Below are 20663 nucleotides of genomic sequence, written 5' to 3' on the forward strand. Positions count from 1 at the left end.
CTGCCCAGCCTGGGAGGATCCTTTAGTCACGGAAGCGCGGCCAGACGTCCCTGGAGAAGAATGGAACCTCTGGAGGCAGGTGCATCAGCCAGCCCCTTGGGGAAGTCAGTCCCTGGCACGTCCACCAGAAAGTTACTGTCTGCAGGACCCTAGTGGTAACCCGGTGGCTTGCGAGTACCGGCCCGAACCTCCCAGACACCTCGCCATAGTCTCCCCAACCCCTCCCCTAAGATCCCCTCGTCGGAGGCCCCGCCCACCCCCGGCGGTCGCACCCGCGGCCGGGCCGCTCTGGGGGCAGGGGCCCCGGGACCTGGGGCAGCCCGGCCTGACCTCGACCTCACCCGAGCCGGCCCGACCGTCTAGTTCCACCCGGTCAGCGCAGGCCGGGGCCCACGGGCCCCTCCCTCCACCTCCCCCCCACCCCCCCGCCCTGGCGCCCGGCTCGGGCCGCGCTCCCTCGCAGCGGCGGGGCCCGCAGGCGGCCATGGCGGCGGGCGCCGGGGGCAGGCCGGCGCCGCGCTGGCTGAAGGCGCTGGCCGAGCCGCTGAGCGCGGCGCAGCTGCGGCGGCTGGAGGAGCACCGCTACAGCGCGGCGGGCGTCTCGCTGCTCGAGCCGCCGCTGCAGATCTACTGGACCTGGCTGCTCCAGTGGATCCCGCTGTGGATGGCCCCCAACTCCATCACCCTCCTGGGCCTGGCCATCAACCTGCTAACCACCCTCCTGCTCATCTCCTACTGCCCCACGGCCACCGAGGAGGTAGGGCCCGCCTTCCGCTCGCGGCCCGCGCGGGGAGCCTCGGCCGCGGAGGAGGGACCCCCAACTGCTGTCCCGGGAACCCCGCGTTCCCAATCCCAGCCCCGCCCCAGTGCGCAGCTGTCCCACCCCTGGAGGCGCCCGGGGAGCGGGGAGACCCCCGCGCGGATGACTCTCCCGGGGCGGGGTGGTGGTCAGACACAGCCACTGCCCCGCGCCGCGTCCGCCCCGGGACTCCCGCGGGCCGCCTGGAGGCTGTCGCGCCGCTACCTCAGGTCCGCGTCTACCTCGAGCCACCGCGGGCGGCAGAGGGGTTGTCAAGGTCACTGCCTCAGCCCGGGTCCACTCCAGCCTCCCCCGGCCACTGAGAGCCCCGGGGGCCGGCCTGTCCGGCCTCCACCCCGGTCTGGCGCGGAGCTGTGGGATGGATAAGCCGTCGGTTACTTTGCACACCGGGGGGAACTGAACGCCCCCATCTCCGGCCGGCCGGGCACCGCGGCCTGCGGTCGGGTTGGCCAAGCCCGAGTTACCCTTTGGACACTTTTATAATCGTTTCTCAAGGTTGTGCTAGTGATCTGAAATTACTGGTAGCACTGATCAGAGATTAAGTTACTTCCACGAGATAACTTCCTCTTTGCTTCATTGACATGCAAAACAAACTAAGGTATTAGCAAGGAGATAATCCTTACTATCGCGACCCAGGGATCCCGACAGCCGACGGATTTTAGCTGTGCGTATTTGACCTGTGTGGGAAATGAGAGTAAATAACGTCAGCTTCGGACAGCTGTTACTCGGAAGCACCGCACCCCGCGGGCTCAGTGGGGACAGGATTGGAGGCAGAGGAGGTTCACTCGCATTTTTAGCTTTAATGTGGAGTTCATGGAATAAATAACTCATTGCACATTCTGTGACACTGCTTTCTTTGCCCTCCAAATAGTGAAATCCCTTTTATAATCATATTTGAGTATAGGTTCTGTGGGGAACTAATTCAAATTAAGGTTGGGTAGCAGGAATACAATGGAAATATTTTAGGCCTTCCATGCTAGGCGTCCATTTTAAAAAATATTTAATGGAGCCTACGTTTTAAAATCCTATCTTGCCAGTCAATGCTTATGTTTATTACATAGGAGTTCTTGGCAGATGTTTGCATTGTTATTTATTTCCATCTTGTTTGCAAAAAAGTAAGTTTCTTTCGTTTTTGTTTTTTGCAGCCCGTTTGCAGAATTTCCTCAAGGCCTAGAGGTGGTTTTGCTAGAATGGAGGAGCTCTGAGTTTAGAAGTGGAAGGCTTGGGTTCCCATGGGGCTGCACCACACCATGGAAAGACCTGCTGGTCAGTTTTCCCATGTGTGAAATAGAAAATCATGCCTGCAGAACCAATTTCACAAGGATGCAGCGAGGATCAAATACCATATTACCTGAGGATAAATGTAGAAAATGGCACTTTGCACAACAAATTTAAAATATTACTCAACACATTAAAAATACCACTTTTTTTTAAAAGAATTTTTGAATTTTTTTTTTAAAGATTTTATTTATTTATTTGACAGAGAGAAATCACAAGTAGACGGAGAGGCAGGCAGAGAGAGAGGGAACAGGCTCCCTGCTGAGCAGAGAGCCCAATGCGATGCGGGACTCCATCCTAGGATCCTGAGATCATGACCTGAGCCGAAGGCAGCGGCTTAACCCACTGAGCCACCCAGGCGCCCCTAAAAATACCACTTTTAATAAAAATGTCCTGACAATGTATAAAAAATTTTAGTTTTTATTGGGCCTGAATTTGGCTAACAACATTTGGGCGCTTCTGATACTTGCCACGTGAATGTGTCGATATTATTTCAGAACCATCTGTTGAGCACTTAGAAAAGTCCAGGAGATGCTGTGTAGGAGTGTTAAGTGGGGCCTGATGGAAGAGGTAAAATTATGACTAATTTTTAGGCTCAGCCTCATTTAAAAAAATAAAAAAGGTTGGGGGAGTTGGGAATCTCAGATACACAAAAAAGTGGAAAAAATCAGAGTGGCCCCCAAAGAGTTAAAATAATAAGATGAAACTGAGAAGAGTTTCTGAAATGTATGATATTAGATCCTCCTCCACTTGCTTCTAAGTGGCTGCAGCTGTGAGGGGACAAGCCATTCATTACAGGATTCGTATTGCAGGTTTGATAAAATCCCAGTAATCGCAGGAAAGAAGTAATGATAGTTCAAGATGCTTTGCTTTCACGTCACGGAGCTAGTAAATGACAGGACTTGATGACAAGATTCAGATCTAAGTCCATCTGACCCCAAAGCCTATGTATATATTTTCAACGCATCACCACCTTCTGGTCCAGAGTTTCTGCCTTTGTCTATGTTGTATGCAGGAAAAATTCCTTGTATATTATATAAGATTTAATCAGGTACGTAAAGTGCTTTCACATCCATTGTTGCCTTTGTGTTTTATATCTACCCAAGGAGGCTGGCAAGTTTTTTCCCTTCCTAGAATGGCCTTTCCACCATTTTAGTATTTCTTCTATCCATCCATCCTGAAGTAATAGTAGTATATATGTTTTTATTAAGAGAAATTTGAGGTCTGGAGGGTTAAGTGATTTTTAACCTGGATTAGAAAGTGTTTTCTGATTCTTAGCCTTAAGAACTCGTAGTGCTTTTCAAACTTGACAGATTGCTTCCAGAAAGAGGAAAAATACGTAAGGTTATTGGATTTAGATGTTTTGGCTTCTGTACCCATATAGGATGACGTGTAGGCAGTGCTGACTATGTATCTATATTAATAATAACACTTGATCTATTTTTTTAAACTACTGTTTTAACTTCTAGGACATAAATGGGGATGAAGGGAACTTAATAGAAAAAAATTAAATGATTCATATTAAGTTCTACAGTGTGTGTTCCTTTTTCTTCTTCTTTTCTACAATGGTGTTTTCTTTTTCTTTTCTTTTTTTTTTTTTTTAAGATTTTATTTATTTATTTGAGAGAGAGACAGTGAGAGAGGACATGAGAGGTGAGAAGGTCAGAGGGAGAAGCAGACTCCCCATGGAGCTGGGAGCGCATGCGGGACTGGATCCCGAGACTCCAGGACCGTGACCCGAGCCGAAGGCAGTTGCTCAACCAACTGAGCCACCCAGGCGCCCTACAATGGTGTTTTGAACTGCGTGTCATGCTGCTGTTTTTGTTAAGGAACTTTTCACTCCAGCCAAACTGAACTACTTGCTATATAGCAAGGATTTCTTTTTGTCCCTCTCTTTTCTCTTTCTCCTTCTTTCCTCCTGTCCTGCTTCCATCTCTCAATGCTCAGTTCTCACGACTTCCTTGTAAAATTTTTCTTCCTTCTCCAGAGTCTGTCCTCTAAAACTCCAGTAAAAATAACAGTATCAATGAACATTTACTGGGTCTTAACTGTGTATCAGGCATTATTTGAAGGTGCATTAGCCTGTTGTCTCATTTAATCCTCTAAACAACTTTATGAAGTGGTAGTATTATTATCCCCATTTTATAGATTAGGAAATTGAAGAGAAATTAACCTCTTTGGGGTAGGTAGCTTTAACTGAAGACCGGGATTCCAAGCCAGAATGCTATGCTTCAGCTGTGGGGCTTTGTAGGTCTCCTGGGGGAACTTCTCCATTTTATTTTGGTTACGTGTGTCCTTACTGAGCAGGACAGTCTACCAACTTTTTTTTTTTTTTTTTTAAAGATTTTATTTATTTATTTATTTGACAGAGAGAGAGATCACAAGTAGGCAGAGAGGCAGGCAGAGAGAGAGAGAGAGAGAGAGAGGAGGAAGCAGGCTCCCTGCTGAGCAGAGAGCCTGATGTGGGACTCGATCCCAGGACTCTGAGATCATGACCTGAGCCGAAGGCAGTGGCTTAACCCACTGAGCCACCCAGGTGCCCCAGTCTACCAACTTTTAAGTTCAGAGAAAGATTGCCGATTTGTACAGTCTGTACTGCACTGCACTTTGCATAACACAGAGGCTTAGTAAATATTCACTAAATTATTGTCTGCATGAATGAAATGGCATCTTGGAAGATGATGTTTTTCCACCCTCATCAGTTTAAGCGGGTCTTGGATTAAATAAGTATCAGTTGTTTGGCCTGGGGATTTTAACGAGAGTAAGCAAGAGTTAGGACTACTAGAGAAAAGTGGAACTGAATTGTCCCACTTCTCACCTGGATGAAGCGGTTCTATCTGAATGCTACTCTGTATGGAGTCCTTGACCGCGCCCCCCGCCCCATTCCTTGCTGCCTAGTCCTGAAATAGAATCACAGACTTAAACAGTTTGAAGGACTTTAGAGCCTACTTATTGCAATTCCTAAATTTGTATATAAGAAAACTCAGAAATTCGGATCTAATTCTTTAGGCTCCAGGCTAATGACACATCAGTGTCATTGATTAGAGCAAATAGATGCCTAGTATAGGGTCAGGTCAGAGGGCATTAATATATTTATTTTGTTAATGATGATAGAAAGTTGTACCAAAAACGACGTTTTTCTGAGAAGTCAGAAAGACCTTAAGAAATGGTTTGTTCCCTGTCAAAATGATTCAGATTATAGTTGCCTTTGCACTATAAAGTAAAGGGTTATTTGTTGGGGAATAATAAGAAAAGGCAACAATCTTTAGATTTTTACTCAGATTGTTCTCCTTGGTTTGGTTTCTTCAAAATATTGTATTTCCTTTTTTTTTTTTTTTTTAAGATTTATTTATTTATTTGACAGACAGAGATCACAAGTAGGCAAAGAGGCAGGCAGAGAGAGAGGAGGAAGCAAGCTCCCCGAGGAGCAGAGAGCCCGATTTGGGGTGATCCCAGGACCCCGGGATCATGACCTGACTGGAAGGCAGAGGCTTCAACCCACCAGGCCACACAGGCACCCCTGTATTTCCTTTTTTATTACCTGTCTCCATCGTTTTTTTCTTTTAACCAGATCAGTAACTTATCAGGCATCATTTATTAAGGCAGGACTCTTGTTAGGGAGTGGTCTAGTCTTAATAAAACAAAATAAAAACTCCAGCTCCTTTCCGGAGGTGGAAATTTGAAATTTGAGAAAGCAGGGCAGGGAAGGGAACTAAAATGAGGCAAGCAGTCACTTAGGCCTCGGGACTTAAGGAGGCACCAAAGGACCCTGATCCTGAGGGTAAATACAGCCTCAATTTCTGTACGAACCCCTGGTGGCTCACTGGCCTCACCATATTCTCAGCCTTGGCTGGAAGGAGCTTCTGCAGGTAATTGCTTTGGGGCTTGACTCTTTGACTCCTATGGTTTTCCTATACTTTATTATATAAGCTATTCCTCCTTGGACTTTTGACCTGGGCCTAGGCTCTGACCACTTGGGTTTTGCAACATTAAAGAGAACAGCTGTGAAAGCACCCAGTACAGTTGCTGTCAATGATCCATCTGGCCCAGGGATTCTCTTCATACCCCTCTGCCTTCCTATTTCCCTGGGCACAATGAGAGACTGGCGTTTTCAATAAGAACTTTAGTAAGTACTAAAGGTTTAAAAAAAGAATGGGGAAAAGGACTATTCCCCCAAAATATAAAAAGAAAGCAAGCTACCTTTCAGAGTACAGATTTCTAAAGTCAGGAGAGAGCCCCGCTGGGCCTGAATTGCTGTTCAGACTGCATTTCTATAAAATGCCTGCTTGTAATCTGCTTCATTTCCTGAAAATGGGTATGCTCTTCTCAAAAGCTGGCGGGTAACCAGACCTGAAGCCTGAAGATCTGCGTTGAAACCAGTATGTCCCCAGGCCCTTTCCTGATTGGGGACTGAGAATGATTTTACCAATCCGGACCACCCGCTTCTCTTGGAGCCTTTCAGGCCTCTGGTGGGGCCCTCCCTCTGTAAACAGGAAGTGCCCCATCAGCGACAGGCGCCTAGTCCACAACCTCTCAATCACACCACAGGACTAGACCAGTGTCAGATTCGTGGTCTGTTAGAAATGCAATGAATTTTCTTTTGAAAATCCACTTTTTAAACCACATAACATTACATTTTTTCACATAGGCATGATCTGTCTTCTAATTTTCTTTCTTCCTACCTCTTATAAATGCACTTGATGTTTTTATAGAGAGAAAAGTCAATTGCTGTTTGGATAATTAAGTCTCCCCGATAGCAGCTGGCCCAACTGTTACTGGTTATATAATACTTTTTGCATGTGTGTCAGCTAATACCCAAGGCCATTTAAAGCAAAGAGATAATTTTTTTTAAGTATAAAAATTTTATATAAATAAGCATTATATAGTTCCAGCATTTCCTATATTTTAATTTGGGAAGATTTCTACTTTTGCATATAACTTATATATACTGTTTTTTATTTACTATTTTTCTTTACATCAACTTTAAATCTCTTCCTTTTTAAAGATGTGGACTCATTCTCAGCCTTAATATCTCTAAAATCATAGATGTGATAACTATGCTAGCTTTTTTTATGCTAGCTCTTTTTTAAATTTGTTAGAATATTTCCAAAACATATTAAAATAAAGACCTAATTATTAAAATAAAAAGTTGACCCATGAATCACCTAAAATTGTCTTATATCAGTAATAACAATAATAACAACAAGCTTAGTGAGCTCCTTCCATATGCCGGGCACTTTTCTCAACACTTTCCATGTAATACTTTGACTTTCACGGTGAGACAGGAGCAGTGATTATTTGTATGTTTGATAAAGGGAGACTGAGGCACTGGGAGGTTAAGTCATCCATACTCAGCTAGTGATGAAAGCAAGGATCTGGGTGCAGGTAGAGTCCACACTGCGCACTTTTTTTTTTCTAGATTTTATTTATTCATGAGAGAGACAGGCAGAAGGAGAAGCAAACTCCCTGTGGAGTAGGGAGCCCAGAGTGCAGGACTAGATCCTGAGCCGAAGGCCGACCCTTGACCAACTGAGCCAGCCAGGCATCCCAGATTGCATACTTCTAACCACTCTGCAGGAACAACTAAGGGCATAAATTTTTCCCTTTGGAAACCATTTTACCTGATAAGGAACAATTAGATCATCTAGTAATTTAGCTTCTGTGGTATGTACAGCAGATTTTAAAAACAGACAACATGTCTTATACCCATGAGAGAATTATATTCTAATATGAAAGAGGGGTCCTTGGAGACTATCTAGTCTAATAACATTTTTAATTATAGGAGACCTAAGTATGTGTTCCAGAAAATCAAGTATTTTAAGGTCCAGGCTTGTAAATGAAGTTTGTCCAGTGAGCAGAGATGTGCTTACTGATCACTTTCGAAATCTTTTCTTCCTTTTCTTGATGTATGTGTGCTCATTCAGACCCACTTAAAAAAAGAAGATAAGTAATTGGTTTATATGTGAGTGTTCTCTCTGACACAGTTATTTGTAATGAGAACAATTACCATATGGTCTGGTTCAGAACTCTGGTTTTTCTAATTATAAGATGAATAATAACAACCTATAATTCAGGTAACTAAAAAAGTAAAATTTCCCCAAGACTTATTTTTATACAGCTCTTTGTTAGTGGTGTAACTGAAAAGCAATTTAAATTTATTAGTGTTTTTTTTTTTAATGACTGGGGATTGATTGATTCTTAGTAATAATTTTGTTTTCTAGAATAAATTTACATAATAATTTTTCATCAAATAATGCAAGATTCATCATTAGTGAAGTTATCACTTAATTGTGGTGTAGCCACATTATTGAATACCATGTCATCATTTACAAGATTGATGTAGGTCTTGATGGTTGACCTGAAAAGCTTCCTATGGCATATTCTTTAAATTCTGATCCTAAAAGATACAGTAGATACTTTGAAAATTATATAATTTAAAACTTTAAATGTTAGGAATCTAATATTACCTGGAGAAGTTCTACTTTTTTGGACTAGGTTCCTTCTATAGTAGTATTTTGATAAATTGCTTGTGACTTTATAATGAGTAATCCAGGCCTGACTGTTCCATGCTTATGTTGAAAATTTTTGAAAGTTCACATGAAAAGATAAAATGAGTTGGGGTGGCTTTTGTAGATCCTCCTTCAACCTGGAGTCTCTTCTGTAATTAAACCTGTTTTGAGAAGACTTCTGGAAGGAAGGGTCCTGTGGTTCCTGGCCAGTGGATCTCCAACCTGGAGTCAGTTTTGCAGAGAAAACAGGTTAGGAAGGAAGATGACAATTTGCAGGCTATTTAATAGCTTTCTTCAGGTGGAGTTGGAGCTGATGACATCCGGGAAAAGGAAAGATAAGTTTGACCTTTGTGGCATTGGGAAGACTGGAAATGAATGAACCAGGTACTGGGGACTAGTGTGCCTTCCTGGGTTTAAAAGGAGGCAAGCATCACATGGCTTCCAGCCATTACCTTAGGCTCTTTACACTTGAAATTGGATTGTGTGGGCAGGAGAGCGCTTCTCAGCAGGTCTGAAGGATTAAGTCGGATGTGAAGTAAGAATTCAGGTCTTTGCAGCCTGTGGTCTGATGGAGCCCTTATCCTAAGGGCAGGACAGAAGACCCGGGTCTGATTCCCAGGCCCAGTCTGGCCACTGGATGGGATGTGATCAGTCCTCTCTAAGTTTTACTTTCGACTTTAATAAAAAGAACATGATAGCTGCCCTGTCTCTGTGGATTGCTGTATCAAATAAAACAGTGCTGGAAAATGCCCTTTGTTGTACTGTCTAAGATAATGTTACTGCCTTTCCAATCTGACTACTATTGATGTTCTGATCCTGCAACAGGGATCTGGTCACTGACTCATGAGTAAACCTCGTGTTTTCCAGGCCTCAACCTTCATTTAGGCCGAGACCCCCTCTCTTGTTTCCTTGTTCAAATTCCCCTGCGTTCTTTACCCATTTAAACCCTAAATCTTAACTCTAGTAGCTTAATGATGTAGTTTTAAACTAGTCAACAAGTCTTCCTTTCCTTTTTCCAAATGATGAGCAGAGTCCACCTTCAACTGTGGTGTCCAGGAGTGACCAAATTTATCTCAGTATGGATTTCCATTAACACTTTGACCTTTGAACTTGCCTGCTGCCAGTCTACCAAATCAGAGGTCAGAAATAGGCTTTTAACATGGACCTTGGCTCCATTGTCTCAGTATAAGAAGGTTCTGTGCATAGAAGGGAGAAATGGAATACCTCTCAGGTAGATGATGTTCTTCAGAAGTCTGTCATGTAGGGGGAAGGTACTTGGTGGAAAATAGATCAGAAAAGTGACCTTATGTCCTTCTAGAAATTTTAATAACTTCAATTTCCAATTTTACATAGATTTGAAATATAACTTTGCTTTCCTTTGGTTATCGAAATTAAAACAATATAATTTTTCCTGGTAGGAAAAAATAGTTAAGAATTTACTAGTTTGAAAAGAGTCACCGGGCTTGTTCTATGCAAAACACTTTGGTATTCTTTCAAGAAAGATTCTAGGAAAAACTCAGATGGTTTGTTTCGTTTTGCTTTTTCCACTTTTGTACTGCTGTAAGGATTTACCGATTCTGTTTTTTTAGCCCCCTCCTAATTGTTTCATAGTTTGCAGATAAGCCTTTAAAAACATGCTAATCAGAATTGAATGTAGTGTTTAAGCTTTTAATTTTTTTACTAAGTTTTCATTTTAATTTCAACATAGTTAACATACATTCGTGTGTTTCAGGTGTATGATATAATGATTCAATTCTATACCTTATTCAGTGCTCATCACAAGGGCAGTCCTTCATCCCTGTCCCCTATTTCACCCAGCTCCCCTCTCCCCTCCCCTCTGGTAACCCTCTGTTTGTTCTCCATAGTTAAGAGTCCATTTTGGGGGGTTTGTCTCTTTTTTTTCCCTTGTTCATTTATTTTGTTTCTTAAATTCCACATATGAGTGAGATCATACGGTATTTGTCTTTCTCAGATTATTTCACTTATTACACTCTCTAGTTCCGTACATATTGTTGCAAAAGGCAAGATTTTCATTCTTTTTATGGCTGTATATATGCCACATCTTCTTTATTCATTCATCTACCGAAGGACACTTGGGCTGCTTCCATAATTTGGCTATTGTAAATAATGCTGCAATAAACATGGGGTGCATATACACTTTAAAATCAGTGTTTTCATACTCTTTGGTTAAATACCCAGTAGTGTGATTACTGGGCCTTAGGGTAGTTCTATTTTAAATTTTCTGAGGAACCTCCAGACTGTTTTCCATCGTGGCTGCACCAGTTTGCATTCCTACCCACAGTGCAGAAGTGTTCCTTCTTCCCCAAATCCTCACCAGTGCTTATTGTTTCTTTGACTGTGGTATTTTAATATGCATATTCATAACTCAGGTTGCTTCCCTTCTTCAATTATTTCTAACTTATGCTGCTTGTCTTTTAAGTGGAAGAGACTTAGTAAGCCCTTTTAAGCAATTAGTAGTGTCATCATTAATACTGGGCATCTAATATTTAAAAATGAAGTTTTTATTAAAGTAGGTTCAGTGTAAACTTCTATTTACTTAGAAAGATTGAGGAACAAGATAGCAGGCTGATTGGATATTTGTAGAATTCTCCAATAAACCATACAACGATTGGTATTTTAAAAACTATATTTGCCACTGAAAGTATACAAAACAACTTAATGAGAATAGCTAACCTTTACTGAGCACTTACTATGTGCCAGGCTCTGTATAAATAGCTATCTTAGAATTTTTTCATCTGACAGAACTGTGAGTATTCATACCCTACAGGTGCGTAACTATGGTTTAGAGAGGTTGAGTGACTTGCCCAAGATTATTTGGCTATTAAATGAGAGTCAAGGACTCAAACAAGATCTAACTTCAAAACCCTACTTCCTTGTGTAAACCTGGCGATTCACAGACCTGTACCCCTGGGGATAAAAATATATGTTTATAAAAAATTTTTTTTAAATTATTTTAAAAAAACAACCCTACTTCTTAATAATATTGCTGTATTTCCTCTCTACCACATAGAAATCTGGGTTGACCATTCGTACCATCACGTAAGTCCCTGATGAAGAAGAGTATATTTACAAAGTGCTTGAAGAAAAGAGTGGTCATTTTAAAATCTCTTTTTCTCTGTCTTGTTCAAATTGCATCATTTTTGTTCACCTGTCTTCAAGTTTACAGACTCTTTCTTTCTTTACTGGTGAGGATTTTATCACTTCTGTATATAATGTTTCTGTTTTTCTCTGGCTTCTGATTATGATGTGCCTTGGTGGGTTTTAAAAAAAATACTTATTCTGGTTGGTGTTTGAGCTTCTTGGATATGCAAGTTTATAAATTTCATCAAATTTGGAAATCCTTCAGCCATTATTTCTTATATTTTTCATGTTCAGCTATCTCTTCTCTTCCCCGAGACGCCGATAAAAATGTTAGACTGCTTCTGCTGTCCCACCAGTCAGTGATACCCAAGATCAATTATCGGTAGTCTTTTTTCTTCCTTTGTATAATTTTAGATAGTTTCCATTAGTAGTCTCCAAGTTCATTGATCTTTTCTTCTGCATTGTCCAATTTTATCTAGTATATTTTACATTTCAAATACTGTTTTTAATATAAATGGGTTTCACTTGAGTCTTTTATGTTTTCTTTCCCCTTCTTGGACATGTGAAGCATATTTATAATAACTTTTAATGGCCTCATCTAATTCCATTTTTCTGTCATTTCCTGGGTCTGATTGTATTAATTGTTTTTACTTCTAGTTGTAGAACATACTCTCCTGCCTCTTTGCATGATTGGTAATTTTTGATTAGATACCAGACATTATGAATTTTAGATCTTTGGGTACTAGGTTTTTTTAAATCCCTTTAAGATATTGTACTTTGGGGGCACCTGGGTGGCTCAGTGGGTTAAGCCCCTGCCTTCGGCTCAGGTCATGATCTCAGGGTCCTGGGATCGAGTCCCGCATCAGGCTCTTTGCTCAGCAGGAAGCCTGCTTCCCTTTCTCTCTCTCTGCCTGCCTCTCCATCTACTTGTGATTTCTCTCTGTCAAATAAATAAATAAAATCTTAAAAAAAAAAAAGATATTGTACTTTGTACTGACTATAGTTGAGTTAAATAGGACCTGTTGGGTTCTTTTGAGGCTGGACTTTATGTCTGTTAGGACTCTACCAAGAGGTGTTTAACGTGGGCTAATTTCTCGCCACTGCTAAGGCAATACATTTCTGTTAACTCTACCCAATGTCCTAGGCATTACAGAGTCTTTCTGCTGTGCCTGGTGGGAACATGAAAAATTCTCAGCTTTATGTGGCCTTCAAGAATTATGCAGCCTTGTGCTGTTCAATGTTTCTTTCCCTGGCCTTGGTTAATAGTTTTATTTCATTCAGGCACAGGTCACTTCTCAGCCAAAGACTCAAAGGTACTCTTCTGTAGATCTTGTGTTCCTCTTTTCTCTGGTACTGTGCTCCACAAATTCTAGCTGTTTTGACCTTTCTGAATTCTGCTACGCTTCTCCTCATCATATCAAGATCACTGGGCTCTGTTCAGGTTCCCCATTCCTATGCCGTGGTCTGCCTGTGGGTCCTAAGCTGGAGTAGCTACAGGGCTCACCTCATGTTTCCCTCTGTCAGGGATCACAGTGCTTCACTGCCTGCAGTGTCTGAAAACTTACTTCATTTATTTTACTGCTTTTCTGGTTATATAAGGTGGGAGAATGGATCCAGTTCCCCGATACTCCATCATGAGCAGAGTTTTGTGGTTTGTCTTTAAGATATTTTTCATAGCAAAATCTTACTGAATAATTTCAAATCTAGTGCCATATGTAAGTAATATATTGAAAGAGCTGTGGATTAGGAACTAAAATCAGTGTCCTAATCCTTGCTCATTTAGTTTTTGTGTTTCTCACAGTATGGGCTTCTTTGTCCCTCTATCCACATGACTTAGAACAGTTCGTTTGATTTCTCAATTTAGTTCTCATCTGTATAAGGAGGGTTATGAATGTTTTTTATAACACTCTGACGTGATGTAAGATGAGAACACAAGAAAATGTGTCAATTGGCTTAGGTTGAACTATTTTCAAAGAGAAGCTAGCTTGTTGTCATTTAAGAGTATTTATTATTTACGTTTATTTTTAGGCACCATACTGGACATACCTTTTATGTGCACTGGGACTCTTTATCTATCAGTCACTGGATGCTATTGATGGGAAACAAGCCAGAAGGACAAATTCTTGTTCCCCTTTAGGGGAACTTTTTGACCATGGTTGTGACTCTCTTTCCACAGGTAAGTTAATGAAGGTTTTCTTTTTCTTTTTCTTTCTTTTTTTGCTGATGGCTCAAAAACTAAAAATGGACTGAGCTGTTCGAATGGTCAGTTTTGGTGGTAAGTGTGCATTTGGGAGCAAATTTGCATAGTGTATTTTGTGAAAGTATGTTCAAAAATTAATTTTCTTTAGTGCACCATAATGTAATTACATTTTTTTAAAAATTGTATTTCTAAATAGTACATGGAAATTATTTCATTAATTATTTTTAATTCTTAATAGTTCTTAAACCTTGTTTCTTTCAGTATTTATGGCAATTGGAGCTTCAATTGCGGTGCGCTTAGGAACTCATCCTGACTGGTTGTTTTTCTGCTCTTTTATTGGGATGTTCATGTTTTATTGTGCTCATTGGCAGACTTATGTTTCAGGCGTGTTGAGGTTTGGAAAGTAAGTATGTTTTTTAAGTTGTACATTTTAAAATATAATTCAGTTTATTTTCACAATCTTAAATTTTACTTATCCGTAAGGAGAACAAAACTTCAATCAAGAATTTAAATTATCTTTTAATTTATTGGCACATCCATAAATGCTACACGTTAAGTCTTGTTAGGTATTCTGCATCATAAATAGTTATATATTCGATAATAATTTTTCCCCCTTTTTCCACTTTAATAACTTACTAACCCAAGCTTACATTATACAGGAGAAAGAGAAAAATAAGGGGCCTGGATAATATAGAAAAAGAATATGCAGTAACTGTAAACAGCATTTGATTTATATAATAAAATAATGAAATACAGAATGTAAAGGTCCTTTTTGGTCAAATCTTCAGTGCCCAACAAGGGGCCACCTGTTACAACAGTCACCATCAACAGGTAATTGTGAGACTCTTCAGTTGTGGTAGGCAGTTGATGAGATAATGTAAAAATACCTTGAAAATGTTAGAGCTAAACATTAGATGATAAACCTCTGATGCCTCTTTCTTGGACACCAGGAAGTAGTGCATGAAGCAGGAGCCCAGTACTCTTCCTGTTTCCCATTAGCTCCTTCTCTGCCTGATCCTTTAGGAACTATCTGCCATTGGCTCATTCTCGACTCTGCCTTCCCATGTCTACTGATTCTTTTTGGCCCCTCTTTTATTGCTACATAGGAGAAACAGCTCTGGAAAAAAAAAACCCAAAAAACCAACAACAACAAAAAACAAACCCAAAACCTCTGATGATGATAAAAATGAGAGAAGCTCAAATCTGTGGATCATGTAACAGAGAGAAAGCCTTAGGCAACACATCACATTGATTCCTAAATAATGGGATAATTGCAGCTACCATCTAGAGCACTTGCATGTTGCAGGCACTATACTAAGTACTTTACATGCATTATCTCATTTTTTCCTCACATTAACCTCCTCTGTACAAATGAAGCAGAGATTCTGTAATGTTCTTGTACTGCTAATAAGTATAGAGCCAGGGTTAAAACTCAAGTCTGTTTGATTCCAAACTCCATACTCTTAGTGACTGCTATTCATTTCTATGAGATCAGCAATGTGTTAGATTCTGTAGAAGGATACAAAAATGCATTCTTTAAAAATTCCTGTTTTAGGGATTTTTGGTATACTGTATTAAAGGAAAGAGATAATACTTCTGTGACACAGTTAATGTAGTCCATCACCAAGTGTAAAATAACTTGCTCTAGGTTTCCTTAAGCACTGAAGAAATCCTAAGTAAGGGGAAGGGCTCTGTAGTCTGAATTAGCTTAAGAAAGCTTTTATGGAAAATGTGAGTCTAGGTGATTCCTTATCTACTGATCAAGAGCCCAAGTGTCAAAAAGCCTGCCTTAAAATTCAAGGCAACCATGTGAAGTTTAGAATCTGTATCTATTTATAAATTAAGATATGCTAAAATAGAAAAGTAGCTTTACAAAATCTACGGCTTTTTAATTTGCTGAACTTGCTATGGTAAACTAGAGTAATGTAATAATGCAGTGTTCTGGTTAATTATTATTGGTGTCACTATTTAATGACTAACATTTTACCTTTTTGGCTTCTAACTTCATTAAAAATCTTTCTAAAATGAATTCGTTCATCCTGGCCTAGTTGTAAATTTTACATTCATTTGCTGTTGATTGAGAGCCTAATGCGTGCCTAGAACTGGAGATACAAAGATGAGTTTCTTATGAATGGACTATGCCAGACAAATTGGAGTAGAAGCACTAGGGAGAAGCATGAGGAAAGAAAGTACTGAGAACATTAGGAAAATGACTATTGTGATTGGGGCTCCAGCACATAGGGGCAGGAGGAGACCCTACAGTGCTGGGGCTAGGCAGCCTTTTTAAAATACTAACACTGTGGGGTGCCTGGGTGACTCAGTCAGTTAAGCTTCCATGTCTGACTCTTGATTTTGGCTCTGGTCAAGGTCTGTTTGTGAGATTGAGCCCTGCATGGGCTCCACACTGGGTGTGGAACCTGCTTAAGATTCTCTTGCCCCAAAATTTAAATTAAAAATAGTAACACTGAATGGCAGAGATCCTAGTATAACTAGGATATAGTATAGGATATAGTACACTAGTATAACTAGTATATTTTTTTACTTTGTCAAAGTAAAAATGTCATGGAGCATTGAGTAAGTAGATTGATGGTTTAGTTTAACATTACAAGAAGGATCTACATATAGGACATCAACCATGCCTTTGGCAAAACTTAACACACTGTGTCAGTATCAATTGTCTGTTGGCTGGTATGGATTTCCCGATCCTTATTTGGGTTACTTAGTTCATTGAGAGAAAGCTTGTTCTGTTTCCTACCAGCTTTCCTAGTTGCTACTGGTCACTAGTCATAACCTAGAAAAATTATGGATAATTAAATATAATTCTACTTTTGTTACTGGAAAAAGAGCACAAAACTCTGATAATGACTCATAAGTGTAGTAGGAAAAGTGCTGGCTCTGAGGCATTTTCCTATGGCAATAAATATTCAGCTGTTCCAGTGTAGGCATGGAAAATCATTTAAGTTTCCCTCTCCAAAAAATTTATCAGAATAATTTATAGCTGATTAGACTCATAATAGATGTTCAGTAGATGTTAAACCTTTCTTCCTTTTTCTCTACAAAGTACTACTTGTTATATTATTATGTTTACTTTTTTCAACTAACTTCCTGCTGGAGGCCTTGGTTTACCTGTTACTGGTCTTACAAATACTGGGTATCATTTTTTACGTTTTCTTTTTATTTGTGGGTTAATGTTCAGTTCACCTCCTACTAACTGCCCCCTAAGTAGCTTAGTCTAGAAGTCTTTTATTCCCTGTCTGGTTTTATTTTGTCATATAATTGCTGCATATCTTGTATTTGCAGAGCAATAAGTATTCCTCTAGCATCCAAAGACTCCAGGGCATCCATGCAGAGATGTAAAGTAGATAGACATAAAAAATTTGGAGCTCAGCAGGAAAAAAAGATGTGGATTTGGAGATAGGGATTTTGATGTCCTTAGCCTACAGATGGTAGTCTTAGATAGAATTGTTCAGAAAATCTAAAAGGAGAAAAGATGGAATTCTGGAAGTAGTAGCATTTAAGATGTGGAAGAAGCAGCAGTCTAGGAGGGAGCCTGAGAAGAGCTTCCAGTAAGGTAGGTGAATCAGGAGAGAGCATGGAATAAATAACATAGCAAAACATTTTAAGAAAGAGGGAATGATCAGCATTTTAAGTATTGCAGAGAAATTAGCCAAGGTATTAACTGAAATATATCCCTTAGATTTGATAAATTGGAAGTCACTGTTTACCTTAAACAGTTTTAGTAGAATGGGGCCAAAGACCAGACTACAGTGGATTAAGCAGCAAATATGAAGAAGAGGAAATTACAAATATGGACTACATTTCAGTTAGCCTGTGTATGGAGCAAAGGAGATAGAGGAGTCAGTCGATAGCTTCAGGCAATGCAGACTGGAGACTGATGTTGTTTTAGTGGGTTTTTTTAAAAAATGAACTTAACTATGTTCATATATTAGGGGAAAATGTCTATGGAAACCAAAAAGCTGTAGTGACTGTTAGTAACCTAATAAAGCTGTTTTAACTTTCCCTACTCTTCAAGTGAAATTCACTTGGGAGTGTTTTCAATTTGTCTTAAGTCATCTGGTTGTTTTTATATTATTATAATTTTTCCTCATTACAAGAGTAATACATGATTGTTATTTAAAAATTCAAACTTTACAGAAGTACATAAAGCAGAAAGTAAAATCCTTCTGTAATCTCAATGATAACTGCTCTCAGCAATTTTATACATGCTGTACAAGCTTACCCCATCCCAACCTGTGCATATCCTAATGTTTACCTCTCTGTGAGCCCATGTTGTTCAGTGGGCTTTTCATTTAATCATGTAAATCGATAATTCAGTGATGGAACAGAAGGTAAAATAAGCTAAGCCTGAAAAGATTCTTCTATCTTTGATATTTAACCTATGGTTAACTGACTTTCACATTTATGAATTTTATTTACAAATACCTTTTCTATTCTTTGTCCTCTCTTTTTAGAGTGGATGTAACTGAAATTCAGTTAGCTTTAGTGATGGTCTTCGTGTTGTCTACATTTGGAGGAGCAACAATGTGGGACTATACGGTAAATCTGAATATTTAAATTTACATTTCAGTACTTAACAAATATTTAGGAAAAAATGCATTGTTAATTTTCTTCAGAAATTCTTGGCATTGTTTTTAATGATCATACCACTTCTTAACCTTTGTTCTTCATTTTATAATTTTATTGTCTATATACCTTATTTTGGCACTTTCCCCTATGCATGAATATATTACCACATAGAAGAAAATGACCCCATTACCCTAATACAAAATTTTAACACACTAGTTGAACTACCTTTTCCAGGCCAAAATCTATCTCATAAAATAGATATATAAAAAAGTAAACTCAGTAAAATATTTTACTTTTGAAACTTGTCCCTCAATATTAGGAAAGAAAAGTTAATAATTTGCATTTTTAAATAATCTACAATGAGGTAAAGTTGCCCATATTAAGGAGTGTTTTTACTTTCTGCCCCGTTGGCCTCAGTATTCTGACAAAAGTTAATTCTTGGGAGGCCACTGTTACATATCCATGGTTTGCATAGAAAGAGAATTTATAAAGAAATAAATTATTCTGTCTCTATGACCCAAGTCCATAACACTTGCTGACTCACAACCTCCTGCCCATAGATATAAGAATAATAAGGATAATATCAATAGCCAACAACTAACATTTATTGAACAAACACCTTATGTTCCCACAGTTTACCATCACTGTTTTATCTGACCCTCAGAACAATTCTATGAAATAGATACTATAATTATTCTGTTTTATAAGTAAGTCTTAGAATAATTAAGTAATTTGTCCAAGGACACATGGCTAGTAAGTACTGGAATTAAGAAGACAGATTCCAGATTCTGTGTTTTTAATCACTCAGATATATACCTCCAGTAAAAATAGTAAGAGATACAAAACTAAACATACTCTTACCATAGGATCCAGCGACCGTGCTCTTTGATATTTACCCATATAAGCAGAAAACTTATGTCCACACAAAAACCTGAACTCGGATGTTTACAGCGGCTTTATTCATAATTGCCAAAACTTGGAAGCAACCAAGATGTCCTTCAGTAGGTGAATGGATGAATTATGCCACATGCATGCAATGGAATATTATTCAGTGTTGAAAAGAAAGCTCTATCAAGACATAAAAAGACATGGAGGGATCTTATATACATACTACTTAGTGAAAGAAACCAATTTGAAAAGGCGACTACATATATTATATGATTCCAGCTATATAACATTCTGGAAAAGGCAAAATAATGGAGACAGTGAAAAGATCAGCAGTTACCAAAGGTTATGGGGAATGGAGGAATAAGAGACAAAGCCCAGCGTATTTTTAGGGCAGTGAAACTATTCTGTATGATATACTATAATGATGGAAACTTGTCATTATGCATTTGTCTAAACTCATAGAAAGTACGTATCACCAAGAGTAAGCTATTATGTGAACTATAGCTTTTGGGTGATAATAATGATATATTGGTGTAGGTTCATGTATTACAACAAATGTAACATTCTGGTGGAACATGTTGATGGGGAGGAAGGCATTGGGAGGCAGAGGTAGGGAGTATATAGGGAGTTTATGTATTTTCCATACAGTTTGGTCATGAGTCCAAAATTGCTCTAAAAATTAAGTCTATTAAATAATAGTAAAATTTCCCTGTGGTATAGTTTCAGAATTACCAATTACAGTTCATATCACTGGCTCAGACTTGAAGCATATTTTTAAGTAGTGGTACATTTCCTGAGACATTCATATTCCTTCTCGTCCTAGAAGAATAATAGAATCAAAGATATGCTACTGTAGGCCTCTAAAATACACTAGAGGGATATGATGTGTCTTCTATGTTAGCTGCTCAGTTGGTTCCCAAAAAAGGTGAATGTTGACCTAGAGGCAGTTAGGTTATTAAGTCAGATGTTGTTGTCTTAAATTTAATTGATTTATTTATATTGGGAAAGAATTTAATCTTAAAATCATTTCATTCAATGTTTTGGTAATACCATAGGAGGAAAGCATACCTGTTTATTTTTACCAACAAGAATACTTATTTTAGATGTAGATTTTCTAAATTTGTTAATCTGTAGTTTCCACAAATGTTGGTAAAATATTTCATAGCCTGTTTCGAAGTGCATTGGCCTATACCTTTTGGCAACTTATTATTACTGTTTTTTAAATCCTTTGCTGCCTTGGGAAGTTTTCTTGAAGAGCAAATTGACCAACAGGTAAATA

At 39.4% G+C, this 20663-nt stretch overlaps 1 protein-coding gene across 5 annotated transcripts in view; it reads left to right on the top strand.

Moving 5' to 3' along the window:
• Window positions 1–249: 249 nt before the first annotated feature.
• The window catches only part of CHPT1 (choline phosphotransferase 1), a 29457-nt gene continuing 9043 nt past the window's right edge, over window positions 250–20663 (top strand). For 2 of the 5 annotated variants that reach the window (XR_009356920.1, XM_059186663.1), the window contains exons 1-4: window positions 254–757; window positions 13738–13885; window positions 14171–14312; window positions 18382–18466. Coding sequence is in view for 3 of the 5 variants with exons in the window: in XM_059186663.1 (XP_059042646.1) it covers window positions 485–757; window positions 13738–13885; window positions 14171–14312; window positions 18382–18466 (648 nt within the window). In the remaining 2 variants the exon portion in view is untranslated. Of the gene's footprint in view, window positions 758–3092; window positions 3150–13737; window positions 13886–14170; window positions 14313–18381; window positions 18467–20663 lie in introns of those variants that run through there. The other 3 variants (XR_009356921.1, XM_059186664.1, XM_059186665.1) reach the window with 3 other exon arrangements.

This window comes from Mustela lutreola, chromosome 8, assembly GCF_030435805.1.
Source record: "Mustela lutreola isolate mMusLut2 chromosome 8, mMusLut2.pri, whole genome shotgun sequence".
NCBI classification, from domain to species: Eukaryota; Metazoa; Chordata; class Mammalia; order Carnivora; family Mustelidae; genus Mustela; species Mustela lutreola.